A 20845-nucleotide genomic window follows, 5' to 3' on the forward strand; every position below is an offset into this window, starting at 1 on the left:
TAAATAGAGTTTGGATATTAAAGTGGATACATTGTTAAAAGTTTAGGTATTAAAATGAGCAAAATAATTAGTTTGGGTATTAAACTGGGTAGTGAAAAAGTTTGGGTATTAAAAAGCTTAACAAAATTTAGTTCGGGTATTTTTATGGAATTTTTCCTATTATTAATGCATTGAATTTTTACTGTAATTAGTGCTGTGGTTATTTGCTGGTGGGAGTTTCCACACATTAAATGCTTTTAACTCAGATTTATTCTCCGTACGCAAGGTGAACATGTAATGGCGTATGATGGTGTGATGATGCGTTTGGACAAAGGAAGAACGCTTGTGTGTCGTTTTATTCGCTACAGCGGTGAAAGTAAAAAATAATACTCCTATTTTTAAACAAAAAAAATCATTATCGAATGACGTAAATTTTCCAGCCGACTGAACTGTATGTTCTAAGCTGTTCTTTTTTTTTGACTAAAATAAGCTATTCTTTTTTTTTTTGTAAAAAATAAGCTATTCTTTTGAACATACTGTTATGTTTGATGGCCATTCTCATTTACTACTGGACCGATTTGATTTTTAATTAATTGTAACCCACAATAAATATTAATCTTGTAATAAAAATATTTTTAAAGATAAAGAAATTAAGGTAGAAACTACTCCTCTCTTCTATACCAAAAAAAAAACTACTCCTATGTTTTTGTTTAAAGGTGTAAAACTGGTGATATAAGAACATTTCCAACTCATTCATATTTTGTCTTTATAATAGAATTTATAGTCAAAATCACTCAAACTCATCTCTATTTTATTTCTGAAGTAGAGATTGCTATTTTTCTCTATTTATAGAAAAATAAATAACATTTCTTTAAATTTTACTATATATTTTGAGATCTCTATTTTAGAGAGTTACATTGAAATAAAATTAATATCTATTATAGAATCTCTATATTTTAGAGATAAAATAGAAAAATACATTGGAGATGGTCTGAGTCTACTGCTGATCGCGAGCAGAATTCCACATTTTCCTGAATTTCATTTCACAATAATTAAGGAGTATATCAGAATGTTAGTGTTTATTTAATGCTTAAGAAAATCCACAATCCTAGTATGTATCTAAAATGATGAGACGCATGCATTGAATACATCAGACTGGCCAAGTATGACACGTGTCCATTTTCATATGTGGTTGTATGAAAAGTCAACTTACTCCAGTCGATTACCACCATTCTTTTGATCTTTTTTTTTGTCAACATAGCCATTCTTTTGGTAATCGAAACAAAACATATTTCTTGTCTTTTTTTTTTTTGTTAAAATTTTTAATTCTTATCTTTTGAGAAGCACTTTTAATTCTTCTAGAACAAACACACAAGAAACTTTTTTTTGTTGCTAAATTACACACAAGAAACTTTACGCACGGTAAGATACAAAGTTAATCAACCTTTTCTTTTTGCCTGAGGGCTTTCAAAATCAACCTCTTTTACCTCTTAATAAATCAGTTATTATGTCTATTGACTAGTCTTTTATTCTCTCTGTTTCTTTATGATGTTTTAATATAGAATTTAGTATATAGTAATTAACTAAACCAATTTAGTATAGATATTTATATAGTAACAATACACAGACGTTAATAACAGTAGACTAAAATTTTATATATACAATATGAATAAAAATCAAATGTTTCATCTACGAACGAAGGTGTAAATTAATTGTATCACATGGTAAAATAATTAAATATATGTCTTCTACGTGGTCTAAATTTAAAAAAAATTACATATGAAATAAGTCATTGATTATGTGCTAAATACATAAGATATTTTTATTTTAAATTAGAAATATAGATGAATATTTCTTTTTAAAAACATCTTTTAAAATATTTTTAATTTAATTTTGAAAATTAAATTAATTTAAAATGTTCTTATCATTAAAATATTATTAAGTATTTTATATAGTTATTGATTTTTGTTTACAATCAAAACTAAACTAAAATTAGTTTATAACTATACTTCTGAGATAATAAAAATTTAACTAACTAATTTAGAAAATATATTTTAAAATGATTCTGAAAGATATCTGGAAAATTTGTTAGACATTTATTTAAGATATTTATTAGTATTTAAAATAAAAGTAAAGATATTATAATTAAGTTATGTAAAATTTAATAAATTTTCTAGCGAAGGTCCATTTAAAAAAAAATCACACATGAAGAGAAGTTGTGATTTCTATTTTAATATAATAGATAAATTATTATACTGTTGCCAAAAAAAAGATAAGTTATTATACAATCAACATGTTTAAAAAGAAGATGCAAAATAATGTCATGAATTATTCAAAAAAAAAATGTCATAAAATGAAATTTAACCAAGAATAATGTATATGAGATAGTGATGTGTGTAAAGAGTATTGTACTTATTATATTACAAAAGACTACCTTGTAGTAGTAGTAAATCAACTAAAAATCGTAATCTGAACAAAACAATATCTGTTGTACCAAAGAAAAAGAAACAAACCAATGTTTTTGAACCTTTTTCATTTGTCTTCATCTAATCTCTCTTTCTTTAATTTATTTTAAGTCTGTAATTTAAATATAGAATTATATAAGTCCGTAAAGTAAATACAGAATTATTATACTAGAAAACTCTAACCTTGTGGTAATAGTAAATCAACTAAAAATAGCAAATTTGAACAAAACAATTTCTGTTCTACAAAAAGAAAAAAAGAAACAAACCAATCTTTTTGAACTTCTTTTTGTTTCATCTGTCTTTCTTTTAATCTCTATTTCTTATGTATTTCATTGTGTGAGACAGTGTTTTGAAAACCAGATCGGACCGGCCGGTCGAACTGGTCCGACCGTGACTCGCTGAAGAAGCCGAGTCCGGTTCCGTTTAAGATCCGGATTTGAGAAAAACCGGTAAAACCGGCTGAAAACCGGTGACCCGGGTTTATTTTAAAATCCGGTTCTAAAAATTAACATATAATTAAGTGTTTCTATTATTATAGCTAAAATTTAATATTTGATAATTAATGTTCAACTATCATTATTTAATTGATTTTTTATTTTCTTAAAAAACAATGTAAAAAATAGATTTTTGACTCTCGTATACTATATATACTATATTTATTCTGCCATATTCATAAAATTTGAGATGTTAGTTGTAAAAATAAATAAATATGATTATTGTAATTGTAAATCATTTGCTTTTTTCAATTCAATTCACATAGTATTCGTATATATAGTGAGATTTATGTTTGTTGTTTATTTTTAGTTAATAAAAAAAATAGAGAATGTATTATATGTAGATATATAGTTATATATATTTATTTTTAATAAATAAAAAACCCGGTTCGACCGATTGAACCGGTCCAACCAGTCAACCAGTAACTAAACCGAGTCGGTGTCCGGTCTGGTTTCAAAACATTGGAGACTTAAAGGTCTGATTTTACTCAACTTTTTATTTTATTTTTTAATTTAAAAACTAAAGAAGTTATTATACAAGTAACATGTTTTAAAAAAAGAAGAAGAAGCAAAATACTGTTATTACATTTAGCCAAGAACAATGTATATGAAGATAGTGATGTGTGTAAAGAGGGGTGTACTTGAGGTACATCATGTAATGAATAAAACAGTTGAGAAACAAATGATCTAGTACTAAATAATAGAAAAAAAATGTGAGGTTGAAATTTTACCTTTGGATCAATAATTAAATACTGAGTAATGTGGGGGAAGGGAAGAAAAGGACAGGAGGCATGCAAAAGGAAGGCAGACCAAGTTAGGGTAAAGATAAAAGCTGCTTACAAATCTTTTTTCATTTTTTACCTTCCCCCCCCCCCCCCCCCCCCCATCGTTTACAGAGAAATAGGGACCAACAGGAAAATACCAAACCAATAGAATTTTAAAATTTTTATTATTACATAAAAATGAAAAAGGGAATCATATCATATTATTAAGCCGTAGCGAAACTCAAGACTAAACAAAAGTAGCAGAAAGAAGAAGAAAGAACACTGCTACACGCGAGAAAACTCCAGATCTTTCTTCTTCTCTCTCTCTCTGGCCGCATCTACCTCTTTACGTATCTGTAGAGTTTTCGTATGATTGCGTCCTCGTGTCTTAATTTAACTGTTTTTTTTTGTAGCCGTTCGATAATAATAATCTCTCAATCAATCCGATTTATAGATTCCGATCGTTTTTGTGGAGGAGGTATTGGAAGAATTAGAATCGGAGAGGATCGTGGTTTCTTTCCATCATCTCAAGGTATAATAAACCTCAGAGTTTCACTTTTTATTGTGTGTTGTCGGTGGGTGTGAGTGAGTGAGATCCGTTTTGGTTTCAATCAGCATTGGCTCTGTTTTTTTTTTAACGGTTTCGTTTCATTTAAAGTAAATTCAGAGCTTTTGCATTTATGGCGAGCTTCAAGTGAGATGCGTTTCCCTTTTCTTTTTGTCAGGAAAAGACAAGTGTAGATAAAGACTTTAATGCCATAGGAATCCAAGCTAATGCATTCTTAAGATCAGATCTGCAGCTTTTCCGACACAAACGCCTCGCATGGTCTTCATTTCTCTCTCGTCTCCTCGAACAAAAAAAGGTTCAATTTTTTTTTTCTTTTTTTGCCGGAGCTCCTTTTACTCCCTTATACTTTGAATAACCGTGTGCCTTCTGTTCCCTCCAGGTTTGTTTTGTCTCACAAGTGAAAGTTATGGTCGTATAATAGCACTCACATGCATCAAAAGAACCTTTTACCTTTGAATTGATATGTCAGGTTAATTTTCTTCTTAATAGATTTATTATCTCTCATGTTCTGGCCATGATTCAAGATACTTACTTTGATTTGTCCTATTCTAGGAGTTGAAGAAAATGGAACCCTTGACGAAATCAGGGAGAGAAGATCAGACTTTGAGATCTCTGAAGAAGATGAAAGACGCCGCTTCTCTAAGATCGGCACTCTGAAGAAGAAGGCCATTAACGCTTCCACCAAGTTCACTCATTCTCTCAAGAAAAGAGGGAAAAAGAAAATTGACTACCGCTTTCCTCCAGTCTCCATTGAAGATGTGAGAGATGAGAAAGAAGAGAGCGTTGTGCTTGAGTTCCGCCGTAACCTCCTAGACAGAGACTTGTTACCTCCTAGACATGATGACTACCATTCTCTTCTCAGGTTTCTTGATTTTTGTCTGGTCCCTTTTACTTTGAAATGTGATGTGTTGCCATCAAGCTAACTAACTATTTGATTTTTTTTTTTTAAATTGTAGATTTTTGAAAGCGAGGGATTTCAACATTGAGAAAACGATCCAGATGTGGGATGAAATGCTTAGATGGAGAAAAGAGTATGGGACAGATACCATACTAGAGGTAAGGAAGGGAGTCATTTGGACACTAGCTTTGTTTGTTGCTCTATATAATAAATTAATAATAATAATATTCATATTGGATGGTAGGATTTTGAATTCCAAGAGCTGGAGGAAGTTGTGCAATACTATCCTCAAGGCTATCACGGAGTTGACAAGGAAGGAAGACCTGTCTACATTGAAAGACTTGGAAAAGCTCATCCCTCTAAGCTTATGCGTATCACCACCATTGACAGATATCTAAAATACCATGTGCAAGAGTTCGAGAGAGCTCTCCTTGAGAAATTCCCTGCATGCTCCATTGCTGCAAAGCGTCGTATCTGTTCCACCACTACAATACTCGATGTGCAAGGCCTGGTAACTTAATTTCAGCTATGCTCTTGCTCTTTTTTTAGTGCTTCCATATTCTTAGCTATGGGAGTGTCATGTTAATCTCACAGGGCATGAAGAATTTCTCACAAACAGCTGTGAATCTTGTGGCTGCCATGTCGAAGATAGACAACAGCTACTACCCTGAGGTACTTTAGTTTCTCATTTTACATCTCAGTTCTTCTTTATCGCATACATGCCGGTTTGTTTCAACTTTCAAGTCATCATTTTTGTGTTTGCAGACGTTGCACAGAATGTACATTGTAAATGCTGGAACAGGTTTCAAGAAGATGCTTTGGCCTGCTGCTCAGAAGTTTCTTGACGCAAAGACCATCGCAAAGATACATGTACAAGCTCTCAGCTTTAGTTAATTTTTCTCTTTGGCTAACTATTGCCATGTGTAATTTTAATCTTACTTCTTCTGCTGATGCAGGTGCTAGACCCCAGATCTTTATCCAAACTACACGAAGTCATTGATTCAAGGTAGTATGCTCATCCATTCAAACTGCACCATTCTCAGATATCATTTGAAGCTTGTACTTTACCAGATCCAGTACTCTGTTCTTTTAGTCAACTGCCGGACTTCCTCGGAGGTTCATGCTCTTGCTTTGGCGACGGAGGGTGTCTTCGCTCTAATAAAGGACCCTGGAATGATCCTGAAATAATGAAGGTAAATAAAATATCTACAGAATTTGCTGTTATGTTCTTTTGCATGAAGCTCATTTTTAGATATGTGCCTTTTATCAGCTCATCTACCATGGAGAATCATCATCACTCTTTAAGCAAATCAGTAGGAAGCTGAGTGACCCGCAGAATTCTTCATCCTACATTAGTATACATCCATCTAAGGTAATTGGCTCTATCTACCCAATATCTTTGTTCTATAACTCTATTTTTTTTTTCCGGTATAAATATGACAAATGAGCTATGAACTATAGGCTATGCAAGCTGAGAGTTCAGCAGCAGAATCTGAATCTTGTTCAGATGTTCCTACTTGTCTAACTGGAAGAATGTGCCCAGCCTCCTCTGCTCATGTGAATCCAGTTTATGAGGAAGTGAGTTATTTGCGTTGCTACATGTGTGTCACAGCACCACTCTAGTTTCATAATACTGACGGGAGCAATATGATCCACTGCAGGCTAGGGCATCAGATGTTAACGGCTATTATAGTTGCGATGACAAGTTTCCCATACCTAACAGAGCTACTAACCAAATGCTAGCACTAGATCAAACAAGACTCAGTTTAAAACATGAGACATCTCCACCAGGTTATATACTTCATGCTTTTGATGTATTCGTTGCAGATGCCTTTCTTCTTTAATTCTAACGCTAAATTTCAATTTCCAGGTGCCTCCATCATACGATGGCTTCATGATTTTAGAGGAACAATGGACATAATAAGAACTGAGAACATAGCGAAAAGAATACTTGCCTTGTTGCTGAAACTAGCAGCGGTTTTCCGTTGTACCCCGTTTCAGCTTCTGAGGAAGAAGAATACCATTACTCCTTCAAGTCCAACGCAACTTGAACTCAACCCAACTCATGCACAGACCACAATGAAAGACAAGATCCGTCCCTGTTTGGAACGTATTCAGGAACTGGAGAAAGTGTACGAGGAAATCAGGAACAAACCGGTTGAAATTCCGGTAGAAAAGGAGAGAATGCTGATGGATTCTCTGGACAGAATCAAATCGGTTGAATTTGATCTCGTAAAAACAAAGGGGGTAATAATATGCTTCTGCTTTGTTTCTCACAAACTCTGTCTTAAAGTGTAGCTTGGAATTGACATTTATTTCCAACTGGTTGCAGGTTTTGCACGCAACAGTGATGAAACAGATGGAAATAACTGAAATGCTGGAAAGTTTACGAGACTCGCAGCTTCACGTAAGTCCAAGTCCCCCCCAAGGTTGATTATCTCTAGTGTAAGGATATTTTGAGATTGAGCTAACACCCATAGATTGTTGTTCTGTTTTGTGCAGAGAAGAAGATTGTTCTGTTAGAATAAAAACCATAAGAGAACATCTTCTTGCTGAATTTTGCATAAATACAGCTTCAAACTTCTGCACATACAGTGAGAAATAACAGATTTTACAAATGAAGAAACATCCTTGCTCCTCCTCTAACTTAAGTGACACGCCATCTTTCTTTGTTTCACATAGGTCCATCTGCTTCCACTTTTTTTTTTTAAAAGTTAGAAAGAAAAGAAGAAGATAAAGAGGATAGGGACAGAGAATCTTTGATGGTTGATGTAGATTTGAGATGAGAATTTGAGAGTATAAAAGCTGATATCAAACCCTGTTGTTGTAGTCGTAGTGGAGAAGAAACTAGACTAGGAAAAAACAAACAAAATGTGAGATCTCTTTTAAGGTTACGTTAATAAGATATAACACTACGAGACTCTCTTTGTTCGTTTTAACATGAAAACAACGAGAAACAAGATTGTGAAGGAGTAGTATCTTGTAGTGGTGTGCAGTTGGGTGTGATTGGAGTCTTTAATAGTTGGTGAGGCCACATTGAAAAAAATAATACTACTAACTAAATCTGGGCATTTCTGATTAATAATGCGCAACTTGTCCCAACGCCATGGTATAAAGACGAAGCCACCCCTCTTAATCTGACAAATAAATTTCACTGAATACGAGAGAGGAGAGGGAACGAATTATGGAAGGGTAAAAGTGTAATTTACACGTCCATTTTTGAAAAAAGGGGAAAAAACAGGGACCGTCCGATTCTTTTGTACTACTGATGTTGCATAAATAAATAAATAAATCTCTTTTCTCTCTCTCTCTGTCTCGCAATCGATCCCAACCAACGCCAATCCAATCAAAAACTGTTGTATATGCAAAAACCTAAACTTAGAATCATCATAGATTCTTCCTGGAGTCAATCCGTTTTCTACTTTTTTTGATATTTCACGAAGAACTGCATCGCCAGGTGATGAATTTGCTGAACCAAAACCATCTCCTTATGTTTATGTCTTTTTATGTTCCTGCCTTTGGGGGTCTGTATTCGATATTAAGATTGCTTTGTACATACATGTTCGCGTTGGGATGTTAAGTTTCTATTTAAGTTTGTAATCTTTATGGAGACGATGTTTGATCTATATATCTCTTCCCTAACTGCTTTGTTTGTTTGTTTGTTTTTTTAGATGTTCATTATTTTGTTTTTGTTTGTGTCCTTAAGGCTCATCTTAAGATGCTGCTGCTGTCTTTATACGTTATTTTATTGTTCATGTTTACAACTCTGTTTGGCTTCTTAATGGCCGCTTTTGCTTTCAGAGTTCGAGTGATAAAAAGGTGCTTTTTCTACGTGTGCAGGTGCCTTTTCTATCCAAACTTAAATATAATATGTCCAATTACCAAGCGGAGGATGCTGCGTACATGGACCATGTTGTTGATGATGATGATGATGACATGGAAGATGTAGACGATGATTTAGATGATGACTTTCATGGTGATGACATGGCTGCTTCCGACTCCGATGTCGACGAGTTTGACTACTCTGTAAGTTACATATAACAGTTTGGTTTGTTCGTTATTCGAAATTTGAGTTTTTTCTTCTTTTGTTTTTGTTAACTCTACAGAGTAATAAAATAGCGGATACTTCAGCTGAGCAAGCCCGGAAAGGGAAAGACATACAGGGTATTCCTTGGGACAGGCTTAGCATTACCAGAGAGAAATACAGACAAACTAGACTTGACCAATACAAAAACTATGAGAATGTCCCCAACTCTGGTGATTCCTCCGGCAAAGTAAGTCTTCTTCTCCGGCCATGTAGCTGATTGTCTTCTTGTTTCACTAATAATATGTGATCTCTCAGGACTGCGTGGTCACGCAGAAAGGGGCCATCTTTTATGATTTCTGGCGGAATTCAAGATCTATCAAATCAAGCATCCTTCATTTTCAGGTTTTCACCCAAAAGCATATCTGTTTTTTTTTATTCTTTAATTGAAATTTTATTCAAGTCAGGTTTCTTTTTGTATTGTAGTTGAGGAATTTGGTATGGGCAACTTCAAAGCACGATGTGTACCTTATGTCACAGTTTTTGGTGAGCCACTATTCTACTTTGACATGTGGAAAGCATGAAGTTCTCAATGTTCAAGGCCATGTTTCCCCATCCGAGGTTAGTTTCCTTCCTTCTTCCACTATCATCAAAGAAAGATCCTTCTTTAAAAATCTACATGGTAGTGATTTTTTTTCTTCCTTTTTGTTATTGTGTGGGGTTGCAGAAACATCCTGGGAGTTTGTTGGAGGGATTTACCAAGACTCAAGTGAGTACACTTGCAGTGAGAGATAAGTTTTTAGTTGCTGGTGGATTCCAAGGCGAACTTATATGCAAGGTAATCTCTTGAGAGTTTTACGAATCATGAATTACACATACATGCAATCTAATCAACTGTTTTCTACATTGGTTTTGATGTAGCATCTTGATAGACCTGGTGTGAGCTTTTGTTCCCGTACAACCTATGATGATAATGCTATCACTAATGCAATTGAGATCTATAACAAACCCAGGTGTGCTATTTACTTCTCTTCTTTTTCTCTATGTAGTTTTTCTTTTTGCCCCAATTTCTAGATTCTAACATTCCTTTTGGCGTCTGTCTGTCTCCCTGCAGTGGTGCGCTTCATTTCACCGCCTCAAATAATGATTGTGGAGTCAGAGACTTCGATATGGAGAGATATCAGCTTGTTAACTACTTTCGCTTTCCTTGGCCAGTCAATGTAACTCCCTTCTTGTTCATTAATTCTTTTTTTTTTTTTTTTGCCACTGGCATTAGCGAATGTGTCACACTAAGTTTGAGTTATTGTCAGCACACATCTCTGAGCTCTGATGGCAAATTATTGACGATCGTGGGAGACAACCCAGAGGGTCTTCTCGTAGACCCCAACACGGGAAAGGTGCTGGCTGATACACACTACCTCTATTTGAGTAACTATGCTTTATATTTATCTAACTCAGCTGTTGGATATTTCCGACAGACACTGGGAACGCTAGCAGGACATCTGGACTTTTCCTTTGCATCAGCATGGCATCCAGATGGGCTCACTTTCTCTACAGGTAACCAAGACAAGACCTGCCGGGTTTGGGACATTCGTAACCTGTCTAAATCAGTTGCTGTCTTGAGGGGTAACCTTGGAGCAATACGATCCATCCGGTACACGTCAGATGGGAAATACATGGCTATGGCTGAACCGGCTGACTTTGTCCATGTGTACGACGTCTCAAAAGGGTATGAAACAGAGCAGGAGATCGATTTCTTTGGGGAGATATCGGGAATATCATTCAGCCCTGACACAGAAGCGCTCTTCATCGGTGTTTGGGACCGCACTTACGGTAGTCTCCTTGAGTATGGCCGCCACCACAACTACTCCTACCTCGATTCATATCTGTAATCGCATTCGAGGCCATCTGAAGAATAAAAGAGCCTATGGACTCTCCCTTCATAATAAAAAGAAAAAAAGAAAAAGTATGATCAAATCTCTAATGATGTAAATGATGTGTTGTTGTGCAAGTACTAGGATTTCACAGAGAGTCAGATTTAGTTTAAGCTTTTGAGTGTTGTTGAGGTTTATGTATGTGTACATAAGTGTTTGAGTTTCAGCTTGAGTTTGCATAAACTCTTTACTCTGTCCAGACCGGGATGAGATGTGATACCGAGCCCTTAGCTTGTTATCTGGCTCCTACTCGATTGTTAGGGGCTCCGGTTTCATCCTTTTAAAGCTGTTTCTGTGTTGTATTTCGTTGGATTAAATTGAACGTTAATAAAGTAGGGTCTTATATGGAGAACCGTCTAAACTATAAGGGTTTAAACGGAAATTATTTTTTTGATTATGTGTTATTTTCGTAATGTATGTAGTCTAAATTTGACAAAAGAAAAGTTTAGGCGCTTTACAGAAAAAATATGAGCTTTTAACGCGAACTAAATTTTGACCCGCCCTTTAGAGGACGGGACAATCGTTTTATTTTAAATTTATGCTCTTGTTCGATTTTTCATAAGTGTGTTGAGGCATGAATATCCGGGTTGAGATCGATTGTCGTTAATAAATTTGGTTTGGTCTAACATATATATATATATATCAACTACGATAACGTTCAATTTTACTGACAGATTGCGTGGCAAGCAACTTTTGAGAGGGCGGGTATGTTTCCTTTGGAAGGACGGGATTTGTTTCCTGTAAAATTTAAATATCAAACATTCTCTAGTTTGGTTTTGAAGTATAATCTATACTATTATAACGATGCATAATACTAATTCGAGTTACACGTTTTAGATTGTAACTCATGTTTTGATAATATACCGAGTTAAATAGTTGAGATTTTAATTTATGTTTTGAGAAAGTGACAATGGCGGGTATGTTTAGATCTAAGTTTGTATTTTTATTTATGTTTAGATCTAAAACTTAATTATAAGATGTTAAAAAAATTGAAAACTTTGCTTTGGTAAATTTTTATTATGTAAAAATGTAATAATAATATCTTCTTTAATTTACATGTATATATTCATATGAGATAATTAAATAATATTATAGATGAAAAAGAGGTTGATGAATATGAGATATTTATATAATAATATAAATAAACTAACTTTTTTTATAAACATAGTCAATATTTAAATTATACTTGAAAATAAAAACCTTAGTTTACAATGGGTTTTTGATGAATTGTTTTTTTTAATATTACATTTTTCTCCCATCTTCTTAGCAAACTTTACCAGAAATTTACCCTTCAAAATCTAGATTCTGACCCACCCTTTGATTTTTGTTTTAAATTTTTTGAGAAATTTAATATTTTAATTTTATTTTTTACAATCATATTTATATTTAATATTAATTTAATTATTTTAATTTTTGGTAACTATATTAATATATCAAGTTGTACAGTTATATTTATTTAACAATTTTAACAGAAATTTTAACACCAAATACATATGTATTTGAAGTTATAGATTTAAAGTGTGTTAAAATTTTGGGTGGGCATTTACCCGATATCCAAATCCGAACCTGTCGGAAAAAGTCCAAAGAGAAATTCGAACCGAAGTAGCAAAATACCCGAATGGGTATTAAGTTAGAATCATTAATATCCAAAACTCGAACAGGTTTCCGAAAATAACAGAACATATATATACATATATTTATCCTTATATTTCTAGTTTACTTCTCTTATGTTATTCAAAAATATTTATATTAATGTTGTACATAGCTCAAAATCATATAATATATATAGTTGCGAACAAAGTGATTTGCTATTCATTTTAAATGCATGTTAAGTTTCTTATTTCATGCATTAACAAAAGTTGCATCCAAATTCTCCCAAAAAAAACTAAATTAGTGTTTTTCTATTTTCAATTTTTTTGCTAAATTTATTAGTCGTTCAACCTATTAAAAATTTTAAAAAATCAGCTAAGTTAACTGTAAATTTTTAAGTATAAGCAACTTGAGTGATGAATAATTTTATTTTGTTTTTCAAAATCTAAAATATCTGAACCCGATCCGAAATATGAATTAAAAATATCTGAACCCGAGCCAATATCTAAAAATACATGAACGGATTCTGGACGCCTATACTGAAGTACCCCCAAAATTACGAAATACTTATCCCAACTCGAACAGGTATCCGAATGCCCATGCCTTGAAAAAATTAAGGCGCACGCCATATACTATTTTAATTAAAATAATTTAAATTTAGACAAAATATATTTTATTAAAATTTTAATTTTATTTTTTATAACTTTTTAGTTTAGTTTTCGATCTTAAATTTATGAATAAAATATACTATTATAAAACTGAAACAATTATAATAATTTTAATAAAATATATAAATTTGATACTATTAAATTAATTTATATTTTAATATTATAAACTGAATATGATGATATATTTTTTACATTTTTGCACTGCTCTATTTTATAATAAATTTATTATAAATTTGATATGTTTGTTTAACCTATTTGTATTTGATTAATATTTTTACATATTTAGCAAAATAATTATTAAATATGCTAAATAATTATTATTATGTCTGAGAGATTATGCATAACTTTCGAAAATTTAATCTGAGAGATTATGCTTGTCTTGCTATGGCGGTGACATAATTCTATTATAAAATGCAAATCTGCATGCATATTTTGTGTTTTAAAATATTTGTAACCTAATGACATGTTCAATCATATTAATTTTGTATGTTTTTAAATAACATGAATTTTGGAGATGAAACTTTAAAATAAGATATTTTTTATTTATAAAAACTAATTTAAAAATGTTTTGTTTTTATAACAGCTTTGGTATTTATAGCAGTGACAACATCTTAAAAAATTTAGAAGCACTTATAGAACTATAGCAGCTTTGGTGTTATACAATATCACGATATCTTTTCAACATGAGTTTGAAAAATCAAATCTTGCTCGTGGACAAAAAAAAATAAAGTTCTGATTTTTATCTTACTTAGAATGTGGGATATAGTTAGGAAAAGTATGTTGAATTAACAGATTTTATTTAGTTGTTAGGGTAGATGCATAGATGCATAGCTGCAGTAACGTTTCTTATCTATTAAAATGGGTTATTAAAAGTAAAGGGACCTAAAAACAGATCTCATATTTAATAGTCTTGATATATTGAAAATAGACATGTACATAAAAACGTAGAATTTGTTCTTTCGTAAACTTTAAAAATAATTATAAAAATTTAATTTAGCTTACTTAAAACAAATTTGGGGACTTAGACAGCATTATATATACTGTGTATGACACCAAATATTTAAATGGGACACATGTTTACCTCCGTGAAACCTTAGAAAAGCTATGCTGGCAAAATTTACACCATCATTTTGTGACATATATTTCATCAAACGAAATAGAAGTTCTAGAAATCCTATTGTTGCAGACAACACAAGCACAATAATATCATCCACTCATGGTATTAATAGAACCAGACCTTATCAGTGCTTTCTTGAATGGTTTTGAATGGACAGTGTGACCATTTCATGCGTTTCCTGAGACAGAGGTTTGTCATGATTAAGCTGATTCATGTCAAGGTTGTCCTCTTCACCATAAAACCTATAAAAAAGCATCATAACAACGTTTAGGTTAATGCATCATAACTATAAAATTTCGAATAAAATATTCTCACATTTGTTTAAGTGCATATGCTTCCTTGATATCTGAGTTAATCAGAACCAATGAAGAGTCAAATGCATTGGAGACTTGCAAATCGCCTGAAACAACTATTAAAACAAAGATTATTATTAATGATAAAAAATATAGTGTGTAAAAGAAATTTATTAAACAGATTTCTAATGATAACAATTTTAACTATATTATTAGAATACCCTTCAAGTTGCGGATTTTTGCATATCTAAATAAACAAATATCACCATTATTTAGTTTGACTTCTTGATTAAAAATCTCAGCTAATTTTCCGAAAATGCAGCATTGAATTCGTTCGCCCCTGAGAAATCAAATAAATACAGGTTGTTAGAATTTCAAATAATACTTTAAATTACTTTTAACCCAAAATTACTTGATATCTCTTAGTGTAAACTCCACTCTAGCCGCTTCTTTTCTTGTGCATTGAAAAGAATTCAAAGCATCAAAGTCTAAGACTTCACCAATCACATCTGCTATGCAAAAAAAAACTTAGTAATGAGACGTTTATAAATGTCGTTATATATCAATACTATTGAAAATGCGATAACAAATAAAATTACCAATAAGAAAACATAAAAAATCATTCAGAAATCAATATATTACACATACTATTAGTACGATAGTTTATGCAAATGACTTACATTCTCATCAGCTAACACCATCTCAAGAAAAGAACCAGACTGTGAGCTGAATGAATTCCACATATGCAGCACTTTCACTTGGACCCTCCATTCAGTTTTGAAAGGTTGAACATCACATAACTTGCTGATCTCGAGTTTGGAACCCATATTGTGTATCTACGGTATAAATTTTTTAGATTTAGAATGGTTATATTTTCTGTGTCTAATTGGCTATTTATATACTTGTCGCCTGCAAGATATTAGGATAGAAAAAAACTTTAAAATCCTTTTAATTATAGGAATATGCTAGGAATAAACGATATAAAATATCTATTTAGTTAGAAAAATATATTATTTTGGTGATGTTTGTGTAAAGTTGTTCAATGTAGATAAGAGTTAAAAATATAGTTAGATTTTTTTCAGTATGCGATGGTATTTAAATATACGATATCTCTTAATATTTGCATTTGAAAATATTTGTAAAACAATTAGGAGATGCAGTTTTTGGTTTGTTAATATTGTTATCTAATAAACTGATGTCTATTTTAGTTTATAATTTTTTTGGTAGATGATAACTTCATACAATAAATTAAAATCAATAAATAAAGTCATAGATATAATATTCGAATTGTTTTTAGGGTTCCTCTGTATAATGATCTATATAGCTATAAAGATAACCATACCAATATGCGACTATTAAAACATTTTATAATAAAATATTCATGTGTAGTGTTGAATCTCTGCAGAATAGAATTCTGGTAAATTCTCCAACCATATAATGTTCGATGGAAAGTAATGATCTTTATGTAAACCTTCATTTTGTTTGTAGCTGACGTATTCTTTAAAATATGGAAAAGGAGAGTTATTGCTGTTGTATAATTAATACTGAAACTAAAAGAGCGAACAGAATCTGGGAAAAGATAATACCATCGATTTCCAGAAAAAAAATCAAACATTTAATGAAAATATTAGTTTAAATATAAACTAGTGGCATTCCCTTGTAAATACTGTTGAAAATCAAGGGCACTTCAAAAAAGGACCTTGTGTTTGTTGGATAAGCTTGAATAACTTAAGAAGCATATCCCACCTTCTATCCAGATTATTTCAGATTAGTCTGTTCGGACATATGCCATTATCTTCATAATTCTTATCAAACCAGGATGCACCACGATCTAAGAACCTTTATTTGGAACCACTAATTAGTGGAGAATAACCAGGAAGTTGAATAAATCTCATAAGTGTTGTGAGCAAGAACATATCCCACCTTAAGAAGCAAGTAATAAATCCCTACCGAGATATGGATTAGGGAATAAGATAAGTCTTATAATATTAGGAGTTATCTGATATTATATGTGTTTAGGACTTTATCTTAGTATAAATAGAGTTGTCAAAGTGTGGCATCCGATTGTGGTTTTGTTGTGCTTTAGTTTTGAGATATTTTCTAAAGCTTGAGAGTTTAATAAGAAAGGAAGTTCTTGGTTATATTGATTTGTGTTTTGGATTCTACACGTGGTATCAGAGCATCCAGAGTTTGATCTCAAGAGATAAAGAATGGGAGATCTATCTACCGTGCTCGTGAAACCTAAGGTTGTTGGATCGCCTTCCTTTACTTGCCCTATGCTGAATTCAGCAAATTATACCGTCTGGGAAATAAGGATCACGGTCCTCCTTAAACTACATAAAGTGTGGGATATTATTGAAACAGAATCTGCAGACACTGAGAAGAATAACGTAGCAATTGCGCTGATCTTCCAATCTATACCGGAGACACTTGTGTTGCAAGTAGGGCACTTGGACACAGCAAAGAAGGTTTGGGAAGCAGTGAAACAGAGACACATGGGGGCAGAACGAGTTCGTGAAGCTCGACTACAAACTCTCTTGTCCGAGTTTGATAGATTGAAGATGAAGGAAGAGGAGAAAATCGATGATTTTGTGGGAAGAATATCAGAGATCTCGTCAAAATCAGCCGCTCTTGGAGAAACAATTGAAGAGACGAAACTGGTCAAGAAGTTCCTATCTAGTCTTCCCCGGAGGAAGTACATACATATTGTGGCCTCATTAGAACAAGTTCTTGACTTGAAGACCACAAGCTTCGAAGATATTATCGGACGCATTAAGACTTTCGAGGAACGAATTGCTACAGACGAGGAGGAGTCGCAAGAGAGCCAGAAGCTCATGTATGCTAACTCTGATTCTCACTCTGTTTCTGGAACTCACGAATCCAACGGTTACTATCGTGGAAGAGGTCGTGGTGGACGTTACTACAACAGAGGCAGAGGGAGAGGAAGATACAATGGAGGAAGAAACAATGATCGTTACAACGGTGATACTGATCTCTCAAGGATTACATGCTACCGCTGCGACAAGAATGGACATTATGCTTCTACCTGTCCTGATCGTCTGTTGAAACTGCAAGAGACCACAGAGACTAAAGATAAGGAGACTGATACAACTGAAGCAGAGGAGTTAATGATGAGTGAAGTTGAATATTCTTTGAGTGGAGAGACTAATACAACAGAAGTGGAGGAACTAATGATGAACGAGGTTGTGTACTTGAATGAGAAGAATGTCAAGCCACAAGAGCTTGAAGGGAGTACTGATAACGTTTGGTATTTGGACAATGGCGCGAGCAATCACATGACAGGGAATAGGAGTTATTTCAAGTCACTTGACGAATCAATCACAGGAAAGGTTCGGTTTGGCGATGATTCTCGCATTGACATAAAAGGAAAAGGAACGATTTTGTTTTGCAGCAAGGATGGAGAAAACAAATTTATTTCTGACGTGTACTATATACCAGATTTGAGGAGCAACATTATCAGTCTCGGTCAGGCTACGGAGTCCGGTTGTGATGTAAGGATGAAGAACGACTATCTTACTCTAAGTGACAAGAGTGGAAAACTCATAGCGAAGGCTAAAAGGTCCAAGAATCGACTGTACAAGGTTCTTATTAATATCATTAATCCGATATGCCTGCAAGCAGCTACACTAAGTGATTCAGACAAATGGCATGCGCGCCTTGGACACATTGGAAAGGAGACAATGAAAAGGATGATCAAGAAGGAGATGGTGACTGGAGTACCTAATATTGAAGTAGAGAAAAGTACATGCTCCTCGTGTATGCTTGGTAAGCAAGTAAGACACTCTTTTCCTCAGGCTACATCATTTAGAGCAGAAAAGGCGCTTGACTTGATTCACGGAGACCTGTGTGGACCTATCACACCTCAAACACCAGCCTGCAAGAGATACATTTTTGTACTCATAGACGATTACTCTCGCTATATGTGGAGCATTTTACTTAAAGAGAAAGGTGAAGCATTTGAGAAATTTAAAGTCTTCAAAGCAGTGATAGAGAAGGAAACAGGGGCTACTATCAAGATCTTCAGAACAGACCGCGGTGGCGAATTTATATCAAACGAATTTCAAGCTTATTGTGAAGCCTCCGGCATCACCAGACATCTTACAGCTCCCTACTCTCCACAACAAAATGGAGTAGTGGAGAGACGTAACCGTACTCTTATGGGGATGACGAGAAGCATACTGAAGGGAATGGAATGTCCTAACTACCTATGGGGAGAGGCTGTAAGACACTCTACATATATAATCAATAGAGTGGCAACTCGGGTACTTGAATCTATGACTCCGTATGAAGCGTTGAAACAGAGAAAGCCCACTGTTGACCACATAAGAGTGTTTGGTTGCATAAGTTACGCCAAAATTGTCACTCCTCATGTTAAGAAACTCGAGGATCGATCTCGTATGCTTGTCCATCTCGGCACTGAACCAGGATCAAAGGCATACAGATTGTATGATCCCACGAACCGAAGGATAGTTGTGAGCAGAGATGTTGTCTTTGATGAGAACAAGAAGTGGAATTGGAAGAGTAACTCAGAAGAGAGTGGAGGAACGTTTGATGTTGAATACAGAGCTTTCGGAAACAGAGGTTTTAATAGTGATGAGATTGAAAGATCAGATATGAGTAAAGCTATTATCGTATCTGATAAAGTACAAGAGACAAGAGATGATGCTGAAGAGGATGATCAAGATATGGAGGATGATGATGTAACCATTCTAAGACGCTCTACGAGAGATAAGAGGCAACCTGCCTACTTAGATGATTATGTTTTGATGGCTGAGCTTGATGGTGAACGTTTGCTTCTGAGCTTGAATGATGAGCCTTGGGATTATGAAGAAGCAAAGGGAGAAAAGGTTTGGTGTGATGCTTGTGACGATGAGATTGCTTCTATAGAGAAAAATAAGACATGGGAGCTAGTTGAACTTCCCATGGGAGCAAAGGCGATTGGTTTGAAATGGATATTCAAGGTAAAAAGAAATTCAGATGGAACTATTAATAAATTCAAGGCGAGATTGGTAGCGAAAGGTTATATACAGAGGCATGGTATTGACTTTGATGAAGTCTTTGCTCCAGTTGCTCGTATTGAGACGGTGAGGTTTCTTATTGCATTGGCGGCATCAAGAGGATGGCAGATTCATCACCTAGATGTAAAAACCGCCTTCCTACATGGTGATCTAAGAGAGGAAGTGTTCGTAAGTCAGCCTCAAGGCTATGTGATCAAAGGACAAGAGAATAAAGTCTACAAGTTGAGGAAGGCTCTTTACGGTTTGAGACAGGCTCCTCGAGCATGGAACGAGAAGCTCAACAAGGTGCTTGGGAGTTTAGGCTTCGTTAAGTGCTCTAAGGAGCCGGCTCTTTACAGAAGAACAGAGGAGGAACATGTTCTTTTAGTTGCGGTATACGTGGACGATCTGTTAATAACAGGATCGAAGCTTGATCACATAAAGAAGTTCAAGAGAGGAATGGCAGAGAATTTTGAGATGAGTGACCTAGGTATGCTTACCTATTACCTTGGAATCGAAGTAGTGCAGCATCAGGAAGGGATCACACTAAGGCAAGAACGATATGCCATGAAGATACTTGCAGAGAGTGGAATGAGCGACTGCAATGCAGTTCATGTACCGATGGATCCAGGCTTGACGCTGTCAAAATCATCTGACGAGTCGAGTATAGATGAGAAGGAGTACAGGAGAAACATTGGTTGCCTCAGATACTTGCTGCACACACGACCAGATCTTTCTTATGTTGTGGGAGTTCTCAGTAGATACATGGCGGTACCGAAGATGTCTCATGGAACTGCGTTAAAGGTAGTTCTCCGATATCTGCAAGGTACTATGTCGTATGGACTTAACTTCAAAAGATCGAGTAAGACTGAAGTTGAAGGGTATAGTGACGCATCCCACAATGTTGATGAAGACGACGGCAGAAGTACTACGGGTCACGTGTTCTACTACGCAAACAGTCCGATCACATGGAGTTCACACAAACAAGAGACAGTCGCATTGTCTTCTTGCGAAGCTGAGTTCATGGCAGCAA

At 34.2% G+C, this 20845-nt stretch overlaps 2 protein-coding genes across 2 annotated transcripts; both read left to right on the forward strand.

The window, feature by feature from the left end:
• The first annotated feature begins 3848 nt into the window (after positions 1–3848).
• LOC130498538 (phosphatidylinositol/phosphatidylcholine transfer protein SFH13-like) lies at positions 3849–7980 on the forward strand. The gene is made up of 17 exons (XM_056991985.1): positions 3849–4069; positions 4157–4234; positions 4428–4565; positions 4650–4739; positions 4823–5132; positions 5227–5326; positions 5413–5679; positions 5763–5840; positions 5934–6038; positions 6125–6174; positions 6262–6361; positions 6439–6540; positions 6630–6746; positions 6830–6959; positions 7039–7415; positions 7501–7575; positions 7671–7980. The coding sequence occupies exons 4-17, from the start codon at positions 4733–4735 to the stop codon at positions 7689–7691; spliced, it is 1839 nt and encodes a 612-aa protein (XP_056847965.1). The 5' UTR covers positions 3849–4069; positions 4157–4234; positions 4428–4565; positions 4650–4732; the 3' UTR covers positions 7692–7980.
• Positions 7981–8486: 506 nt separating this feature from the next.
• Positions 8487–11311, forward strand: LOC108822235 (uncharacterized WD repeat-containing protein C2A9.03). Its single transcript, XM_018595265.2, has 10 exons — positions 8487–8625; positions 9009–9194; positions 9275–9442; positions 9511–9597; positions 9679–9813; positions 9920–10030; positions 10114–10205; positions 10307–10412; positions 10503–10589; positions 10671–11311. The coding sequence occupies exons 2-10, from the start codon at positions 9039–9041 to the stop codon at positions 11082–11084; spliced, it is 1356 nt and encodes a 451-aa protein (XP_018450767.2). The 5' UTR covers positions 8487–8625; positions 9009–9038; the 3' UTR covers positions 11085–11311.
• Positions 11312–20845: the final 9534 nt, after the last annotated feature.

This window comes from Raphanus sativus, chromosome 8 (genome assembly GCF_000801105.2).
Source record: "Raphanus sativus cultivar WK10039 chromosome 8, ASM80110v3, whole genome shotgun sequence".
NCBI lineage: Eukaryota > Viridiplantae > Streptophyta > Magnoliopsida > Brassicales > Brassicaceae > Raphanus > Raphanus sativus.